The 21,651-nt window shown below is 35.8% G+C and overlaps 1 protein-coding gene across 8 annotated transcripts in view; it reads left to right on the plus strand.

Annotated features, from left to right (window-relative positions):
• Positions 1–21,651, plus strand: part of PTBP3 (polypyrimidine tract binding protein 3) — a 121,897-nt gene that overhangs the window by 21,531 nt on the left and 78,715 nt on the right. For 4 of the 8 annotated variants that reach the window (XM_047829513.1, XM_047829515.1, XM_047829516.1 and 1 more), the window contains one exon: positions 17,747–17,828. In XM_047829513.1, coding sequence (XP_047685469.1) covers positions 17,747–17,828 — 82 coding nt within the window. Of the gene's footprint in view, positions 1–17,746; positions 17,829–21,651 lie in introns of those variants that run through there. The other 4 variants (XM_047829514.1, XM_047829517.1, XM_047829518.1 and 1 more) reach the window with 1 other exon arrangement.

Genomic DNA, 21,651 nt, shown 5'->3' on the forward strand with positions numbered 1-21,651 from the left:
ATGAAGGAATAGTAGAAGCTGCAGAGAATCAACGTTTTAGACTAAGCTAGCAGTCCTCAGATTTTAGGATTTGTCATTTAAGAGAGGACTCCTGCCTAAGAAAATGAGACTTTTCTTGAGAAGTTGCATGACAGTTTTGGGTGACAGAAGAAAGAGCCAAATCCGTAATCATAGATTTTAACATCTATCTCAATTGATAGAATAAGTAGACAGACATCAGCATTCTTTCCACCCCCCCGCCCCCCAGACATCAGCTTTCTAAGTACTGCTTTTGCCCCTCCTCCAGATTAAAAAAAAAAAAAAAAAAAAAAAAAAGCATTTAATCCCTATCTTGCTAGGTATCAGTATACAAAAGTCCTTTATAAAAAGGAACTTTGCATATTTATTATAACATTAGACCAATTTTACAGAACAGGATACCAAACCTGTGATGTTACTGTAATCTAATACCTTAGATCAAACAGGTAGTAAGTGACAGATTCAAATAAAGGTTTGTTGGCAAAGCATATGATCTGAAGACCATCCTAAGTCCATATAATTTGGCTATTACACAGTTCAGAGGTGCTTGCAGATCACTAAATGATGCAAAAATAAATTTTATTTTTTAAAGAAATTTTAAATGTTTTGTTAACATTTTTGAGATGATAATATGGTAATGGTCTATAGTAGAACTGGCCAAAAATCCTCATGAAATGTGTTTAATTGAAAGATCCAGTTACAGAGCTTGAGACACATATTGGCAAAATTTTAAGAGTTGATTATTTTTCAAAATGAAGATAACTCCTTTCTCTCTGATTAATTAATATTTAAACATGACAGAAAAGCCAGATATGATAATCCCTGCTGACATTTAGGTAAACTTGCTCTTAGACTTTTACATACAGGCTCATGGTACATATGTATTTATTATTTATTTTTACAAAAATAGAAAATATGTATTATAACTAATGAACAGTGTTATATTAAGTGATATGCAGATTGATAAGTATTATTTCATCATTTTATTTATTTAAAACAATTTTTTTTTTAGTGTTTGTTTATTTTTAAGAGAGCCCAAGTCAGGGAGGTGCAGAGAGAAGGGGACAGAGGATCCAAAGAGGGCTCTGTGCTGACAGTAGTGAGCCTGATGTGGGGCTTGAACTCATGAACTGCAAGATCATGACCTGAGCCAAAGTCAGAGGTTCAACAAACTGAGCCACCCAAGTGCCACGTTTCATCATTTTAATAACCACCTAATATTTCATTGCATGGATATGTTGTAACTCATTTAACTAATCTCTTATTATGAACATAGTGATGAGTTAATGTTTTTGGCAGTTCAGTGTAGCAATTAAAAGCATGAACTCTGAAATTGCCCTACATGGGTTTGAATATTTTTTTTAAATTTGTTTTAATGTTTATGAGAGAGAGAGAGAGAGAGAGACAGAGACAGAGCATGAGCGGGGGAGGGGCAGAGAGAGAGGAGTGGGGGAGGGGCAGAGAGAGAGGGAGACCCAGAGTCTGAAGCAAGCTCCAGGCACAGAGTCCAACATGGGGCTCAGACTCACAAATCACGAGATCACGACCTGAGCTGTAGTCAACACTTACGACTGAGCCACCCAGGCACCCTGGTTTGAATCCTTATTTGCACTTTATTTGTACTCTTTATTTGTAGTATGATTTGTCTGAGTTACATAACTCATTTGTGCCTTAGTTTCTTCATTCCCAGAATGGTGTTATCTTTCCACCTCTGTTCTGAGAAACCTAAGAAATTGTTAGGTTTTGTTTACAAATGTATGAGGAGAGGAAAGTTGTAATTGTAATGGTTGGGTTAATAAAAAAAACTTGCAAGTGTATATATATTTCAGAAAATAGGTGTCAATATAAGTATTACTACTGCTAGGACAATAAATAATATTAAGTATGACAACTAGCCAAAACCCAGACCTTTGTTATTTTTATGACTCCTTTGTTAGAAATAGCATTTGTAAACAGTTTCATGACCAGAGTTGTGTCTTTTTCAGCGGCTATGATGGAAGAGAGAACATTTTTTCCTTGCCTTGCTGAGATTTCTTTTACATGTGTTTATAAAGGCTTGTGGTTTTTTTTTTTAAAAAAAAAGAGGTTAGAGTGGGAGAGAGCCAAAGCATAAGAGACTGTTAAAAACTGAGAACAAACTGAGGGTTGATGGGTGGGAGGGAGGGGAGGGTGGGTGATGGGTATTGAGGAGGGCACCTTTTGGGATGAGTACTGGGTGTTGTATGGAAACCAATTTGACAAATTTCATATATTAAAATAAATAAATAAATAAATAAAGGCTTGTGATTTCAAAGTTATGCAGTAATATTTCATTAGTTATCACCTTGAGGGAAAAAAGGTAATTGAAAGAGGCTCAAAAGTTAAAATGCGGAAAGGAAAAGGGTAGAACTAGTATTTTTAATCAATTATATATGAAATAATATTTTGAACCAGTTGGTCACCATAATAATATTGAATGATTAGAATTTTGTGAGGATTTGATATTTCATTGATTCTCAGGCACAGTTTTTTATTAACATTTCTGACATCAGGGTGCATCCATAAGTTGATAGCGTATTAGTTGATAGTGACAATTTTTAATTGGCAGTACTTTTTCTTTTAAGGTGTTAGATAAAGTTTTGGGTCTTAAAATTAAAGGTTTCTTAGATTACATGAAATATGTATGCTAGAGCGCATAGAACACTACGTGGTGTGTACTATGTAATCAGTAAGTATCCTTGTTTTTATTTTGCTCTTGTTAAGGATGATTACATGCAGCTGGTCTCCAATTATGATGGTTTGACTTAAGATTTTTCAACTTTATGATGACATGAAAGCAATATGCATTCTGTAGAAACCATACTTTGAAGTTTGAACTTTTCTTGGGCTAGTGATAAGCAGTGCGAAACTCTTAAGATGCCTTGCAGCTGCTGAAGCAAAGAGCTGCAGCTCCCCGTTAGCCGTGCAATCACAAGGTTAAATAGTTGATACAGTTAAAACCATTCTGTACTCATTCATACAGGCATTCTCTTTTTCACTTTCAGTATAGCATTCAATAAATTACATGAATTATTCAACTCTTTATTATAAAATAGACTTTGTGTTAGATGATTTTGCCCCACTGTTGGCTGTGTAAAGTGTTCTTGCCCCACTGTAGGCTATGTAATTGTTCTGAGCGCGTTGAAGGTAAGCGAGGCGAGGCTAGGATGTTCAGTAGGTTGGGTGTATTAAGTGCATTTTTGACTCAGGTTATCTTTATGATGGATTTATCAGGACGTAACCTCATTCATAAATTGAGGAAGGTCTATATACATATCTTTGTATATGGTTGTAATGTAAAATAAGGTCTAGATGTGGAATAAATATATCAAAAGGTTGGCATAACATACTAGAGGAGAAATTTGTTTATTATACTCTAGAGGAACAGATACGTAGGATGAAAAATAAACCAGGCCTAGATTGTTTTTAAATTTTTATTTATTTTAGAGAGAGAGAGAGTGTGAGCAGGGGAGGGACAGAGATAGAGAGGGAGAGAGGGAATCCCAAGCAGGCGCCAGGCTCAGCAACCATGAGATGGTGACGTGACGCTCAACTGACTGAGTCACTCACATGCCCTTAAACCAAGCCTAGATTTTAATTGTACCATTTACCCTCTAACGTGTGTTAAATAACATAACCTGATTTTTATAGTTTCTTTGAAGGATGAGAATTAGAGAATATGAATATAATCTTAAAAATGTGTGTAGACTAACCACAGGGCAAGGATATTTTACAGTGTTAGCTATTTGGGACGACCAGGACTTTTCTACTTCTTTTTTTCTCTTCCCTTCCACATTTAATTCATTAGCAAATCTTTCCAAATATATTCACACTCCAGCCATTCTCCGCAGTAACTGGTGCTCTTTTGGCCCCTTATCTAGATTGTCATTATAGTTTCCTAACTAGAGAAGCTAGAGTTTTTGCTTCCCTCTTTGTGTTATTACAGACTGTTCTCAACACAGTAGCCAGAGTGATCTTGTAAGAAGTAAATCAGATCATATTATTCCTCTGTTCAAAAGTCTGTGTCCTTCATTTCACACAATAACATTTTTTAGAATTGCCTTCAAGGCCACACATATTATGACACACCCTCCTAATCTCTATTTGTTTTCCCTTTGCTCACTTTGTTGCAGTAACAGTTGCTTCCTCAGAGTTTTCTAGAACATGCAAAGCATTCTAGTCAGTTTCCTCTGCCTATAACATTCTTCCCTCAGATAACTACATAGCTTACTCCTTACCTCTTTTAACATTTTGCTTAAATGTCACTTTATCTTGTCTTTCCTCTACTGCCTATTTAAAATTGTAATCCTCTTCATCTCTGGCTATTCCTTATCCTACATTTTAAAAACCACTTATGACTCTAAAACATATTACATAGTTTAATATTTTTGACTATCTGTTTCCTTCTGCAGGATTGTAAACTCCATGCATAAAGGGCAGGGTTTTTTCTTTGTCTTGAACATTGTTATAGCTTTATGTTTGTAGAATTTGCCCCATCGTTGTCTTTTTTACTCTCACTGTCCTAAAATCTCAATAGTGGTAGACTTGGAAAGGAAAATAGCACAAGAGAACAGTTTGGCAACTGTTTTTTGGGGGGTGGTAATTGTTTTTTAAGAATAATGTTGGCTCAGTTGGCTAAACGTCTGACTTCGACTCAGGTCGTGATCTCACAGTTCATTCATGAGTTCAAGCCCTGCGTTGCGCTCTGCCTTGACAGCTCTGAGCCTGGAGCCTGCTTCGGATTCTCTTGAGCTCGCTTGCGTGCACGTTCTCTCTCTCTCTCTCTCTCTCTCTCTCTCTCTCTCTCTCTCTCTGCCCCTAATCTGCTTATGCTCTCTCTCTCTCTCTCTCCCTGCCCCTATTCTGCTTATGCGCGCTCTCTCTCTCTCTCTCTCTCTCTCTCTCTCTCTCTCTCTTCCTCTCTCTCAAATATAAATAAATAAACATTAACCAAAAAAATATGTTTAGGTATAGTCACACATTTAGTAGATGATGAGTGTTAATGGGGCCACAGTGTTTGGGAATATGATCTCCAAGTCATTTGCAAAGGTAGAGATACCAATAATAGCTAGTGCCTGTGGGTTTTGGATGTGCTTTGAATAACAGGAAGCTGTGAAATGGTGAATGTTAACAAAAGGCTGAATTAGGAAAAAAATACTTGAAGTTACATACTGCCTCACAGTTAATCTGAAAGCCTCACTGAATATTGTTTGTTCTCTTCTCTGTGTAGTTTTTATTCATTTTTAAATTCCTTTTTAGACAAAGTTTTGAACATAGGTGCCATGTAAAATGTTATAGTAGGTTCTGTGGAGGAAGATATAAAGGTGAGTAATCAGGAGATCATAATCAACAAGTGTATATACTATGGTGAGACTTTATATAATATCACTTTTATTCCTGTTTACGGAAAAATGTATCCACAGGATTAACATGTGTGTCTGTTCTGGGAAGTGTTCATAGAGCCTCACTAAGACTGTCTGTTAGAAATTTAAAAGGGGGGGCTAGCTTGGCTTCATGGTACAACTTGGATACTAATTTCAGTATTTAAGATTCTTTTGTTTAAAAAAAGTACTAGGATCATAGACAATTCTGAGATAATTTTGATAGCCATTTTTTTTTATGGTCATAGCATCTTGATAGGCTAAAACAAATGATATCTTATTCTTGAATTACGTGTGCATTTTTGATATGATCTGAAGATTAACTGTGAGTTAATGGTTTATTTTTCAGAATCTTCCTTACATGTTACTTTAGTGGCTGTTTCTCAGTTGTGTGGGTTGCTTTCTATCATAATAATATTGCTCTAATGCTAAATAAAACCACTCTCCATCAAATTTGTTAATGGAACACTTTATTTGTGCTGCTAATTACAATATTGTTTTGCTTTGTTGGTCCTGTATATTTCATTATTCTTCAATAGGAGAGAACTTCAGTAATTGGTACCAGAGGCAGTGAAGCTGATTGGTGTGTTGACTTAGCCAGAGAGCTAACAAGTCCAGAAAGCAACTGCTGCACTTACGTAAATTTACTGTGTGTTTCTAAGGAGACGGTTGAGCCAGTGTTTTCATGCAGCCCACCTTCTGTGATGTCTTCATTTGGCTTGTTAAAGCCTTTTGTGTAATGTTAATTTGTTTCTCTGTGGTACAGGGGTCTTCATTCTGCTCATCTTCCACCCATCTCTTAAACCATCCTCTCTCATAGCAGTCATCCCTTGTGAGAGATCCTCAATTTGCGTAGTCTGCATCGCTCTTCCCTTACTTTAATGGAAAATTGCTTTTCAGACACATAGGATATAAATATTAAGTATAATTTTCAGAAATTTGTTTTGTACTGAAGTAATCTGTAATTATAGATGGTGATGTGTTTTCAGGAGAAAGAATTTATGTCTAGGAAAGAAAAGTTGGTTTTTAAAAGAAGGGAATGTTTAATACAGAACTAATTGTGTTTTTCTCCTCTTTTACAGAGTTTTACAAAGTAATATGGCTTTTGGGATTTGAGCTTTATAATATTAATAACCTTTGTTTTCTATAATTTGAAAATGAATTCTTGGGGAAAAGCTTAGCCAGTAAATTTTGATTATCAGAATACTTTTTCTGTGACTGAATTTTCAAATGTAAGCCTTTTTGTTCTCTTTGTCTTGTGTTTATCAGACCCCTATTAGGGTCAGAAAGTTACCATTTTTTTTAAAGTATCGTAACTATTTGAGAGATATGTGGTTTATTTTATATGATAGTCAACCCTTTTTCTGATGTAAAACAGGATTTTCAGGTATGAAACTTTAGTATCAAATATTTTTTCTTGTGTGATAAAGTATAAAAATAAAAGTAGTCATGGGGCTTCTGGGTGGCTCAGTTGGTTAAGCACCCAGCTATTTATCTTGGCTTGGGGTCTTGATCTCACGGTTTGTGGGTTTGAGCTCTGCATGGGGCTCTGTGCTGTCTGCTGCTTGGGATTTTCTCCCTCTCCCTCTTCCTCTCTTCCCCCCACCCTTTCAAAAATAAAGAAAAAGAAAAATACATTAAAAAAATAAAACCAGTCATTCCAATACTTCACTCAATACTATAGTGTTTGCTTTACTTATAAGGTGCTCCTGTTATTCTTGAAAGATCTTGTAGAATTTTTAGACTTAAATATAATTAATTAATTAATTAATTAATTTTAATGTTTTTATTTTTGAGAGAGAGAGAGAGAGACAGACAGACAGAGAGCCAGCGAGTGCGTGTAGGGCAGGGGCAGAGAGAGAGAGGGAGACACAGAATCTGAAGTGGGCTCCAGGCCCAGAGCAGTCAGCGCAGAGCTTTGATGCAGGGCTCAAACACACAAATTGCAAGATCATGATGTGAGCTGAAGTTGGGCACTTAACTGACTAAGCCACCCAGGTGCCCCTTATATGTGTTTATTTTGAAGACTCTGCAGTGTTCATCATTTTTTTATTATGGCAGTTTATATTTTGTGTGGAAACATAGAATGTGATAGTTAAGATGTTACATTAATTTATTTAAGGTGTCATATAAATTTAACTTAATTATTCTGGTTTTTCTATACTTGAATATTTAATCACATTTTTAGGTTAAATTTTTCTTTTATAGTTAGAAGTCCAAATGGTAATTCAGAGGTTAAGAATACAGTTTTTAAAAATCTGCTAAATGAATACTTTTGTTATATTTGATTGATTCATCATTTAACCTTGAGAGGAATTAGGCCAACTGCAAAGTTAGGGGACATAGTCCACAGAAGACTACCCTCACTTACAACACCAACTGTAAGTTCTGGGGGTTTCCCAAACCAATGCTGAGGTCCCATAATTTGCTAAAAGGATTTATGGAACTCACTGAAAGCTGTTATACTCATGGTTAGTGGTTATTACAGGGAAGGGGTATAGATTTAAGTCAGCCAAGGGAAGAAACACATACGGCAGAGTCTGGGGAAGTACCAAACACAGAGAGCATCCTTTGTCCTCTCTCTGTGGCATCAGGACACATTACTTGCCCGTCATCAGTGTGTGGTAGTACTTATGGAGTATTGTCAAACAGGGAAGTTCACTTGTGCTTTAGTGATTAACTATATTTTTTTTATTGAGAAGCTCCCTTGTGTAGGCATAATTGATTGCCCTTGAGGCAGATCTCAGTCTTTAGGCATGAGCAAAAGCCCATATTTACCCTAAATTACATTGTTGATTTTTTTGATGTGGTCAGTCCCTTGTCAGTGACCTAAAGCCCTCAAGTTAAAAAAAAAAAAAAAAAAAAAGATACTTCTTTCAAGCGTGACCTTCCAGGACTTTAGAGATACTTCCCAGAAGGAGAGGGCAAAAGCCAGACCTCTAATTGGCAAAGTTAAATTCTTTCCTACACAAATTGTGAGCCAGACTCTGAGTAATACTAAAATGTTGTGGGAAAAAAATAAAATGAGGTGGTCATGTGCTAATTCTAACAATATTTGAAAGACCCCTATAGAAATAAAAATGCTTCTTCCTAGTCACGTGTAGTGTAGTAGCAACTTTAAGTTACTCTACATCGTTGAGTGGAAACTTGAGATTTCTTGCAGTCTTACTTTATGCTCACAAAGGACGAACTGTTTATTTCATTTCTGAATATTCATTTTGAATAGAATACAAAGACTCCAACAGTGTGGCAAAAGCTTATCAGTTATAAAAGGATTACAGACAGGGGCATGGATTCATATTATAATGTTGCAGAATGTACTTAAGATAAAATGAATTATAAAAATAAAAAATCAGGCTGTTTAACATCTACAGATTTATCCTGAGATAATTGAATAAGTATGCAAAGATGCTTAAATAAGGATGGTTATAGTGAAAATTTTTACTTTTTTCTCTTAACAGATCTTACCAGTGTTCTGCAGGAAAAGTCCTAATGCCCAGGCAGATACATGCTTTATTCTTTCTCATCCTCAGAGGTTAATCATAAAATGGGACTTTATTAGCTCTCGTATGCAATCCTATACAAAGAATGTTTCAATTTTATTTATTAGAAATGGATATATATTTTAAGAGTTTGTTACATAAAATGTGAAAAGTATTGCTTTCAGTTTTTAAGCATGTTTTATCAAAGCCAAGTCTTTCGTTAATTTTTTGCTGTTAGGATGGGGAGGTGACGTTTCTTTTTAAAACTTTAGAAAGTTTTCTTTATTGAAAGAATGTTACCTTTCACCTTTAGGAGATTGTTATCTAGTACTAATTACATTGAATACAAGTAACTACTGACATGTATAGCTTTTGAAAAGGACTGAGTAATTAATCATTAGTGTTTATCTGCTAGTGTTTAGTGATACCTTATGCATTAGAAACATTAATCCTCAGAGGATGGTGATGATGGGTAGCATTATTATCCTCATTTTACAGATGAGTAAACAGCCTTAGATTAAATAACGTGTATGGCACAAGAACAGACACATAGACCAATGGAATAGACTAGAAACCCCAGAACTAGACCCACAAACGTATGGCCAACTCATCTTTGACAAAGCAGGAAAGAACATCCAATGGAAAAAAGACAGTCTCTTTAACAAATGGTGCTGGGAGAACTGGACAGCAACATGCAGAAGGTTGAAACTAGACCACTTTCTCACACCATTCACAAAAATAAACTCAAAATGGATAAAGGACCTGAATGTGAGACAGGAAACCATCAAAACCTTAGAGGAGAAAGCAGGAAAAGACCTCTCTGACCTCAGCCGTAGCAATCTCTTACTCGACACATCCCCAAAGGCAAGGGAATTAAAAGCAAAAGTGAATTACTGGGACCTCATGAAGATAAAAAGCTTCTGCACAGCAAAGGAAACAACCAACAAAACTAAAAGGCAACCAACGGAATGGGAAAAGATATTCGCAAATGACATATCGGACAAAGGGCTAGTATCCAAAATCTATAAAGAGCTCACCAAACTCCACACCCGAAAAACAAATAACCCAGTGAAGAAATGGGCAGAAAACACGAATAGACACTTCTCTAAAGAAGACATCCGGATGGCCAACAGGCACATGAAAAGATGTTCAGCGTCGCTCCTTATCAGGGAAATACAAATCAAAACCACACTCAGGTATCACCTCACGCCAGTCAGAGTGGCCAAAATGAACAAATCAGGAGACTATAGATGCTGGAGAGGATGTGGAGAAACGGGAACCCTCTTGCACTATTGGTGGGAATGCAAATTGGTGCAGCCACTCTGGAAAGCAGTGTGGAGGTTCCTCAAAAAATTAAAAATAGACCTACCCTATGACCCAGCAATAGCACTGCTAGGAATTTATCCAAGGGATACAGGAGTACTGATGCATAGGGCCACTTGTACCCCAATGTTCATAGCAGCACTCTCAACAATAGCCAAATTATGGAAAGAGCCTAAATGTCCATCAACTGATGAATGGATAAAGAAATTGTGGTTTATATACACAATGGAATATTACGTGGCAATGAGAAAAAATGAAATATGGCCTTTTGTAGCAACGTGGATGGAACTGGAGAGTGTGATGCTAAGTGAAATAAGCCATACAGAGAAAGACAGATACCATATGGTTTCACTCTTATGTGGATCCTGAGAAACTCAACAGAAACCCATGGAGGAGGGGAAGGAAAAAAAAAAAAAAGAGGTTAGAGTGGGAGACAGCCAAAGCATAAGAGACTGTTAAAAACCGAGAACTGAGGGTTGATAGGGGGTGGGAAGGAGGGGAGGGTGGGTGATGGGTATTGAGGAGGGCACCTTTTGGGATGAGCACTGGGTGTTGTATGGAAACCAATTTGTCAATAAATTTCATAAAAAAAATAAAAATAAAAAGGGAAGGCTGAAAAAAAAAAATAACGTGTAGTATCATACAAAGGTAAATTTAAGATTGTGGAGTCTGTTGAACCTAGATCTGGTCTACTCTAGAAGACTATTTTATTTTAGTCTTTTAAACCACTTCACTCTTATATTTCTGTGTTTATTAAAACATCTGTTTATAGTGGTCCTCAGGTGGGTACACATTAGACCTTTGGAAATATACAGGTTCCGCCTTAGCCTATACCTATTGGTTAAGAATCTTTGGGGTAGGACCTGACATCTGGTGTTGATTTTAAACTGATTATATGGGATTCTCTCTTTCTCTCCCTTTGCCCCTCTCCCCCTATTTGAGCACATACTCTTTCTCTCAAATAAAAACAATTTTTTTAAACTGGTTATATGATTGTAATGTATAACCAAGGCAGAGAGTCATTACATATAATATACCTGACACTGTCCTATAGACTGTGGGGAAATACAGTCAAGTGTAAGACACAATAATAGACTGAAAGTGGCTGAAAAAAAAAAAAACTTTGCATGCATATTTGACAAAATGTGTGATATTGATAGCTATACATATAGGAAGAATACATTATGCAAGTGTACTAACATCCTAAAACATACGTACATTTTAATCCCGCAAGGCAATCAAAATTAAGTTCAGCCTCTTCATTTTGGGGAAAGGAAAATTTTCAAGGATGTGATAGTATTTACTTGTGATCATTATGTAGGAATGGATATGTAGTGAAGGGATAGTGTTTGAGGTGGGAGAATAGCATAATGAGGCAAGAATAAAGATAGTGTGTCTGGGGTAAATTACAAGACAGGAGTGTTACTGTGTGTAGGAGGAGGTCTGGGTTAGAAAGAGCTTTTAATGGCCATATAGTAAGTTTAGAATTGATTCAGTAAGCAACAGGGAATAATTTCATGTTAATGGTTGATTGGTGATTTACTTGTTAGGAAACCAGGTAACAGTTTATTGAATAAGATGGAAATAGAACTATGAGTAACTCAGTTCTCCCCAAATTGTAACTGAAATAGCTTGTGTGCATTAAGAAGACTGCAGGGAAGTTTTTGGATTCTTAGCTGTCAAACATTGTGTGGGGCCTTTGTTAACAGTCTGACACTTTCGCCAGTTGCATTTAAGTAATCTCATGTGCCTGCAAGGGAGGGCTTTCCTGAAAATTTATTCTTTGTGGCTTTTGGATACTTAAAGTCCAGATTAAGAGTTGGTTCTTTGCAGTAGGTAACTTCCTTGGATGGTGGAAAGGTGTGTTTTGCACTTTTGGCTCTCCTCTTTGTAATGTCTGACTTTCACGACACTGCTTTATTCTTTTTTTTTTCATCAATCTATCTTTTAAATCGTTTGGTAGAATTCTTACTTGCCTCTCCTTTGAGCTGTTATATCCCTTTGCATTTTATTTAGGAGAGGCTATTTTCTTAATTTTTTATTTTATTTTACAAAGTTCTTATTTGCTCATAATTTAAAGTTGTATACTTTTTCTGGTGTATGTTGTCTGGCTTCTGAGTCTTCCCTTCCTTTGCCTTATGTACAGATTCCCATAAGGAACTCATAGGATTGTTTTTCTTTGAATGTTGCCTGTCTTTGAAGGGATGCCTTCTGGATCACCATTGTATGGAACAGTAGTGTGAGGCATGAGCTCTGACAGTGAGCTGTAGTAACTGACAGCTTGACCAGCCTTGTCTTATCCCTTCTTGAGGGTTGATCGAGCACAGGTGTTGGTGATGACTATTTTAGGCCAGCAAAAAGTCTCAAGTCAAGTAGGAATCCTCTGGCTTAGAATGATACATGTTTTGTTCTGTTTTGTTTTGTTTTTTATTTTTTATTTCAAAAAAACTTTTTAATGTTTTATTTATTTTTGAGATAGACAGAGTGTGAGTGAAGGAGGGGCAGAGAGAGGGAGACACAGAATATGAAGCAGGCTCCAGGCTCTGAGCTGTCAGCACAGAGCCCGATGTGGGGCTCAAACTCACAAACCCAGAGATCATGACCTGAGCCAAAGTCAGACACTCAACCGACTGAGCCACACAGGCGCCCCTGTTTTGTTTTTTGTCTTAACTTTTTATTTGGGAAAAATTTCAAGATTCACAACAAATTGTAGAGATATTGTGGAGGGGTCCTGTGTACCCTCCCAGGTTCCTCCAATGGTTACATTTTAATTACAGCACACTATCAAAGACATTGATAAAGTGCCTGTTTATAATTGTTTCATTTTGTTGCATGTGTAGATTCATGTAACTATTACAGTCAAGATACAGAACTAACCTATCACCACAAAGATCTCCCTTCTGGCATCCTTTAATTACCCACTACCTCCTCCCAACCATCTCTGCTCCCTCACAACTGTTGGTCTCTTTTCCATCTCTATAATTCTGTCATTTTGAGAATGTTGTATGAATAAAATCGTAGAACATGTGAATTTTTGTTTTGAGAATGTGATCTTTTGAGATTGCTGTGTATGTTTCATTTTAAAGAAACCACCAAACAGTCCAGAGTGGCTGTACCGTTCCTATCTTCAGTGTATGAGAGATCCACTTTCTTCCACATCCTCACCTGCATTTGATATGTCACCTTTCCTTATTCTAATTGTTCTGGTAGGTGTGTGGTGATGTCTTAGTCTTACATTTTATTTGAAGTGCTCTCTGTGGTTTTAAAATTTGCATTTCTCGGGCAACCTGCGTGGCTCAGTCGGTTGAGCGTCTGACTCCTGATTTTGGCTCAGGTCATGATCCCAGGGTCATGGGATTGAGCCCTGCTTCAAGCTCTGTGCTGAGTGTTGGAGCCTTTAAGATTCTCTCTCTCTCCCTGTCCCCCGCTTGCGCGCTTTCCCTAAAAACAAACAAATAAAGTGCAAATACTGCACTTATTTTTTTTAAATTTCCATTTCCTTAATGTCTAATGATGTTGATATTTGATATTTTCATGTGTTTACAGGCCATTTGTATATCTTTGGAGAAATGTCTTTTCAAATGCTTTTTGCCTGTTTATTATTATTATTATTATTGGGTTATTTGTCTTTATTTAGTTTTTGCAAATATTTTCTCCCATTCTCTGGCTTGGTTTTTCATTCTTTTTCTTTTTTAATGGTGTCTTTGAAGAATGAAAGTACTTTTTATTTAAATTGCAGTTAACATAGCCTAATATTAGTTTCAGGTGTATAGTATAATGACCAGCATTGCCATACAGCACCCATGCTCATCACAGGTGCACTCCTTAATCCCTGTCACCTGTTCAGCACATCCCCCTTCCACCCACCTTCTTCCTGGTAATCATCCATTTGTTCTCTATAGTTAAGAGTCTGTTTCTTGGTTTGCCTCTCTCTCTCTTTTTGTCCCCCCTTTGGTCATGTGTTTTGTTTCTTAAGTTCCACACATGAGTGAAATCATACGGTATTTATCTTTGGCTGACTTATTTCGCTTAGCATAATACTCTGGCTCCACCTGTGTCATGGCAAATGGCAAGATTTAATTCTTTTTTATGGCCAAATAATATTCCATTGTATATATATGCTGCAACATCTTTATTGATTCATTAGTTGATGGACACTTGGGCTGTTTCCATAATTTGGCTATTGTAGGTAATGCTACTATAAACATTGAGGTGCATGTATCCCTTTGAATTAGTATTTTTGTATTCTTTGGTAAATACCTAGTAATGCAATTGGTGGATTGTAGAGTAGTTCTATTTTTAAGTTTTTGAGGCACCTCCATACTCTGTTCCATGGTCACTGTACCAGTTCGCATTCCCACCAACAGTGCAAGAGGGGTCTCCTTTTTCCACATCCTTGCCAACACCTGTTATTTCTCGAGTTGTTGATTTTAGCCATTCTTACAGGTGTGAGGTGATATCTCATAGTAGTTTTGATTTGTATTTCCCTCAGATAAGTAATGTTGAACATGTTTGCAGGTGTCTGTTGGCCATCTGTATGTCTTCTTTGGAAAAGTGTCTTCGTATCTTCTGCCCATGTTTTAATTGGATTATTCATTTTGGGGGTGTTGAGTTGCATCAGTTCTTTATATATTTTGGATACTAACCCTTTATTGTGTATGTCGTTTGCAAATATCTTCTCCCATTCCATTGGTTGCCTTTTAGTTTTGTTGATTGTTTCCTTCGCTGTGCAGAAGCTTTTTATTTTGTTGAAGTCTCAGTAATATATTTTTGCTTTTATCTCCCTTGCCACAGGAGAAATATCTAGAAGAAGTTGCTATGGCTGATGTCAAAGAAGTTAGGATTTTTATGGTTTCAGGTCTCATACTTAGGTCTTAAATCCATTTTGACTTTATTTTTATATATGGTGTAAGAAAGTGGTCCAGTTTCATTCTTTTGCATGTTGCTGTCCAATGTGTAATTTTGTTTTCACCATATTCTTGAACTCCATATAAATGCAGTAGTATGATACAGTATATATTCTTTTGTGAATGACTTCTTATGCTTGTGAGATTTATCTATGTTAGTGTATGGGGCAATAATTCATTCTCAGTGGCATAAATCATCGAGTGCATTTACAACAATCTATCCATACTAGAGTTGATAACGTAGCTGTTTCCAATTTGATGAGTAGAAACAATGCTGATGAGAACATTCTCATGTGTTTAGGTGCACATAAGCATGAACTGTCTTGAGTGTATTCATAGGAATAGAATACATAAGGTTTGTAGGATAGTCATATATTCAACATTAGTATATTGGGTCAGTTTTCCAAAGTTGTGCCAACTTGCACTCCCACTAGCAATATACTAGTTCTGATGTTCCACATTGTTATCAACTCTTGATATTGTCAGTCTTTTTTAATATCTAGTATTTTATTATGGTTTTAACTTACATTTCCCTGATGACCAGTGAGGTTAAGCATCTTTTCATATGTCTATTGGATATGGTTTTAGTCATTTAGATATAGCTTAGACATAACATTTGTTTCTCATTCACTTATAGTGGCTGGTGGCTGTTCTGAAGCTGTATGTGTTCTTTTTCTGGGAATCAGGTTGAAAGAACAGCCCGTATTTAAGGGGGAAAGAGGAAAAAATTAGCAGAAACTAGTAATATCTTTTGAAGCTTCTGCTTGGATTTAGTATGGGTCATGTCTACTCATATTCCATAGGCCAGAGCATATTGTAAAACTGTGCTCAGTGTCAGTGGGTGAGGGAAGTATTCTCCCACAGGAGACATGGCAAGTTATGTCACCATGGATGGGGGTGAAAAATCCTTTCACAGGAAAAAGGGAAGGCACAAATACTCTGGAACACAAGTAAAGTCTACCACTTTGTTAGGTGCCTATGGAACTCTTTTGTTGTTTTCTTTTATTTGGACTTTCTTAGTGATTGCTAGTGAGGATTTTTTTTTTCTCCTTTTTTCTCTTTCTTAGTAAGTTCTGGATATAAAATTTGTTGGTTATGTGTATTGCAGATATTTTCTCCCACTCTGTTACTTGCCTTTTAAATCTCCTAATGTCTCTTATTAAATAAAATTCTTAAAAAAAACCCAAAAACCTGACATACAGCATTAGTTTCAGATGTACAACATAATAATTTGACATTGTGTATATTGTAAATAAAATTAATTTCAATGTCAAGTTTATCAGTATTTTTCCTTCATAATTGTGCTTTTGTTTCTTGTTTAAGAAATCTTTCTCTACTCCAAAATTATGAAAATACTCTTCTGTTATCTTTCTGGAAGTTGAGATTTTCCTTTTTATTTCTTCTTATGTGCTTATTTAATTTCTTCTTGTCCCAAGCTGTCTGTATAAACTCGTGAAGAACGAAAGGGAATAATTTCCAGATGTTTAATACAAGAATTGTTTAAGTAATTGTATTTCTGTTATGCAAACACATCAGTGCTTTGCCTTTCTTTAGCAAAGGCTGAAGTTGTTTCCTACAATGGTACTCAACACCTAAACATTAAACATATTTTGGAGCATAATTACTATTCTGATATTTGTAGGATAGTTTAAGGATTAAGTTTTATCATCCAGTAGACCAAAATATTTGATCTTCAAAACTGACCAGGTTAAACAAACAGTAACATTGGAAATTGGTTGATTTTAACTTTGTATATGGCATTTATTGTCCATTGTAAATGTAAACTTTTAAATCTTGGTAATAGATCTTACAATTAAAATGAGAAGGCTTGTCTGACTTGTCTTTTCGCATTGACAGTTCAGCTTGCAATTGGTCAAAACTCTCATCAGCAGAAAAGAGTAAATTATTTAAACAGTAGTTGTTTAAGAATTAGTATACACGTTAAAGATCATTCTGAAGATTAATGGGTAAAAAAATCACCAATTATAAAGGGTTTCAGCTATCACCAAATATAGAAGTAAATTGCGTCTTTGTGTTCAACTTTAAAAAACACATAGGAAAAAATACATGAATAAAAAATGAAAAATAAAAAAATATGTAGGTATCAAGTCAGGATTCTTAACAGGTGCTACACAAATTATTTCCACATGAATACTTAAGAATATACTAAAAAAAACAACATATTTTAAAATACTAAGTATATTTAAAATATACCAAATATACCTTAAAATAAATTACAGAAAAAATTTCAGGATGCAACCCCTAAGTATGGTTTTTGGTACTTCAAATGAAACATCTGAAGATTGGGTTTGTTCAAAAAGGGATGAAGGATTATGTCCCCAATTATATGATAGCAGGTTGGCTTTTTTTTTTTTTTTTTTTTTTTTTTTTTGGTATATATAACTAACAACCATGTGGATATACAGTAATTTTTTTTTCTGTGAAATTCACTTCTCCAACCTTTAAGTTTTGTGATTCTTGAGGATTTCCCTTTAAAGGCCTTGATATTCAAACAGAAGTAATAATATTAACTTTTAATATTTTTAATATTTTTAGTAGTAAATGTGGACCATTATCCAAGACTTGTTTTATTAACAATATTGCCCTTGCTTTTCAGCGGGGATCTGATGAGCTTCTTTCTTCTGATGACATTGACGGACCCTTTACCATGAACAATTCTACTTCTACAGGTGTGTATGGTGAGTTTTCGTTTTTTCAGAATCTAGAATGTTTTCTTTCCATGAGTTTCAAAAAATTTTTTTCTTCGTTTGCTCATCTAAACATTTATTGAAATGCCATTATTTATAACAAAAACACTTATTGCAGTAAAGTTCAGTAAACATTTATTGTGGTAAAATTTATTGTAGGAAAGTTCACATAGATGAAGTTAGCAGTTGTGGCCCTTAAATTTTAACTTGTGTCTAATTCGATAATTCCTTTTTTGATTGATGTTCTTTGTGTTACATAATTGTGATAAAACTGTCAATATGTTGGTGACCCAGAACAATTGAGTAAAAGAGCTGGATTTAAAAGCTTGTGTTTAATGATGATTTAGAATAATAGAAGTATTAAAACTATAAGTTTACATGATTTTAAAAAATTGGAACATAATTTACATTCCATAAGTTACCACATTGTTTAAAAATACATGTTCTTAAAATTTAGGGACTGTGAAATGAACTGGAAGAGTGCAATACAGGAGGGAGGGTGAACAGTTAAGAGGCTATTGCTGTATAGGATTTCCCAGTTAGGGATGGTAATTAGTACTATAGCACTAGCAGTTGTAATGGAGAGAATTAGAGAATTCACAGAAGGTGAAATTGATAGTAACTGGTGATTAATTGAATATTTGGATAAGGGATTCCATTGATGATTTATCTCCAGGTTTAGGACTTGGATAATTAGATAGATGAGTGGTGGTGCCATTCATATAGAAACTGTAGGAAGAACAGAGTTGGGTAATATGGCAGGTTCTGATGTTTATATATTGAATTTGAAGTTCCTCTGCAACATCCACATGGAAATGTTGGGTAGTCATTGGGTTCTTCCCAACATCACAAGAGAAATTTGGAAGTTAGTATCATCCGCAGTTTAAAAGGCTTGAGAGTGGAGAGTGTCACAAAAGGCAAGATTTTTATCCAAATGTTTTTGGAGATATAGGAAGCAGGAATGAGTGAACCTCACTTTCCAGACCCTCAGCCACATGGTGTTTGGGAGAGTGAACAGCTTTTATGTGAGAACTCTATAAGAGAAGAGGGTTAGTTTCAGTTGAGGGAAAAGATAGAAAGAAAATTCACTGAAGAGATTAAGAATGTCTAGGAATTGGTTAACCATGGTACATTGCTCTAGAGGACTAAATGAATAGATTTTATGGGCAGGACAGCAGCAGAGGATTTGTTCACGTAGAAGTGTGAACGGATAATATGAGCATGAGACTAAAGCAGCTTTCTCAAACTGGAGCTGGTGTCAGAGTCACCTGGAGGGCCTATTAAAGCATGGTTGCTGAGTCCATACCCAGAATTTCTAATAAAGTAGATCTGAGGTGGGTCCTAAGAATTTGCATTTCCACAAGTTCCCTGATAACAGTGATGCTACTGCAGAGCCACACTTTGAGAACTGCTGTATTAATACTAGAACCTGATGTTTCTAAACCTGATTATCCTCTTGGTGTAGGATGCTAAAAAAATGTCCTTATTCCTAGAGTTACAGTACACCTAGGGTTGGGCCCATATGTTTGTTCTTTTAAAAACAGGTCACTTTGTTTGGTCATGTTTATGAACTACCAGGATGGATGACCAGGAGGATTTTCATCCTGGTTGATTGATTACTTAGGGAAAAAAAAAAAAAAATGAAATGTGAGTTTAGCTGGCAACAAGAATTTGTTGTGTTTTTTGCTTTTATGTTTTGAATTTCTTCTTATATCCCATTCCATTCTATGTTCAGCCCACCCTATTTAATAGCTCTTTCTGCAAAGCTCTATAAATGGTAACTTCTCAGACTTTATGACTAAAAAATGTCTATTTCATTATCACTATTGAATGTTAGTTAGCTATTTAGAATTTTAGGTTGACAGTTACTTCTCTCTACACTTTGAAGGTATGATTCTGTTATTCTTTTAGCTTCTATTGTTGGGAAGTTTGTGAGCAGGCTTACTACTCTGTAGGTAAAATTACTTCTCTGAAGTTATTTTTAACATTTTTCTCTTTATTTTTGTTCATTGGTTTAGCTGTTTGTAGGTATGGATCACAGGTTCTCAAACCTGGATACTCACTAAAATAGCTTGGGAAGCTTTGAGGGAAACAAAGATACTTTGACCTACCCCACACCAATTCTAAAATCTCTGGGTGGTGTAGGTTTAGGCACTGTTTTTCTTTCTTTCTTTCTTTCTTTCTTTCTTTCTTTCTTTCTTTCTTTCTTTCTTTCTTTTTTTAAGCTTCTTAGGTGATAATCTAAGGTTCAGCCAGTATTAAGGACCATTGCTGGAGACTTAACTTTCATTTATCCTGTTTTGGAGTGACCCAGCTCTTCACAGAACTGCCTCCTGTGGGCACCTGGGTGGCTCTGACTTCATTTTGGCTCAGATCATGATCTCTCTCTCTCTCTTTCTCTCTCTCTCTCTCTCTCTCTCTCTCTCTCTCTCTCTCTTCCTCTCTCTCTTCCTTTCTCTCTCAAAATAAATAAAATTAACCTTAAAAAAAAAAAAAAGAAGCAGCTCCTTCTGTAACTCCAGTTAGACATGTATGAGACCCATTTCATTCAGTCCTGTATTTGTTTTAACGTCTTATATTGTCATGTCTTTTTCCTTGAGGTCCTGTATTTTGGATAATTTCTTTAAAATGTTTTTCTGATTCACTCATTCTCTGTTCAACTTTGTCTAGTGTACTGTTTAATTCTTCTGTTGAATATTTGCTTATTATATTCTAGTGTTTTTCCTTGTGTGAGTAATAGTTTTTAGCTGAATTGTTTTTTCTTCTGTGAGAATCTCTAAGGTGTTTTGTGGTTTGCTCTGCTAGATTTTCTAAGGTACCACCAGCCCCTACATCTTCTAATGTATATGTTAATTTATTACCTTGGAGATTCTTAAGCCAGAGAGGAAGAGAAAATTCAGAATGTAAATTCCTGAACAGAGATAGGCTTCCTTTTTAAATGTTTCTGGTAGATGGGAAATTTCTCTCCTTCCCTCGCCTACCCTTCTTTTCTTTCTTTCTTTCTTTCTTTCTTTCTTTCTTTCTTTCTTTCTTTCTATGGGAAATTTCTAATTTTAGTTTGCTTTTGCTGAGAGGTTTGGCTGTTGACACCTGGAAATTTTACCTTTTTTTTTTTTTGGAGGTCACTTACACACAAAAATATTTTTACGATATTTGGTCTAATATTTGCAAACTTCAAAAAACTTTAAACTTTCAAGATTTTGGTGTTCCATTCCATGACTATATTCTAATTGATTTTGAACAAATTTGGAGAGAAAGGCTTTACTGCTCATTTACAAAGGAGTAAGTTGATTTTTTTGTTTTTTTTTTTTTGCTTTTAGTTTTTAGTTTTGAGAGAGCATGAACAAGGGAGGGGCGGGGGGGGGGGAGGGGAGACAGAGGAATTGAAGCATGCTCTGCACTGACAGCAGCAAGCCCAGTGTGGGGCTTGAACTCATGAACTGTGAGATCATGACCTGAGCGGAAGTTGGATGCTCAGCCGACTGAGCCACTTAGTGCCCCAGGTATTTTTTTAAAAATACAAAAATTTATTTTATTTTATTTTTTATTTTTTAAAGTTTACATCCAAATTAGCATATCGTGAAGCAATGATTTCAGGAGTAGATTCCTTAATGCCCCTTACCCATTTAGCCCATCCCCCCTCCCACACCCCCTCCCGTAACCCTCTGTTTGTTCTCCATATTTATGAATCTCTTCTGTTTTGTCCCCCTCCCTGTTTTTATATTATTTTTGTTTCCCTTCCCTTATGTTCATCTGTTTTGTCTCTTAAAGTCCTCATATGAGTGAAGTCATACGATTTTTGTCTTTCTCTGAC

Source organism: Prionailurus viverrinus, chromosome D4 (assembly GCF_022837055.1).
Source record: "Prionailurus viverrinus isolate Anna chromosome D4, UM_Priviv_1.0, whole genome shotgun sequence".
NCBI lineage: Eukaryota > Metazoa > Chordata > Mammalia > Carnivora > Felidae > Prionailurus > Prionailurus viverrinus.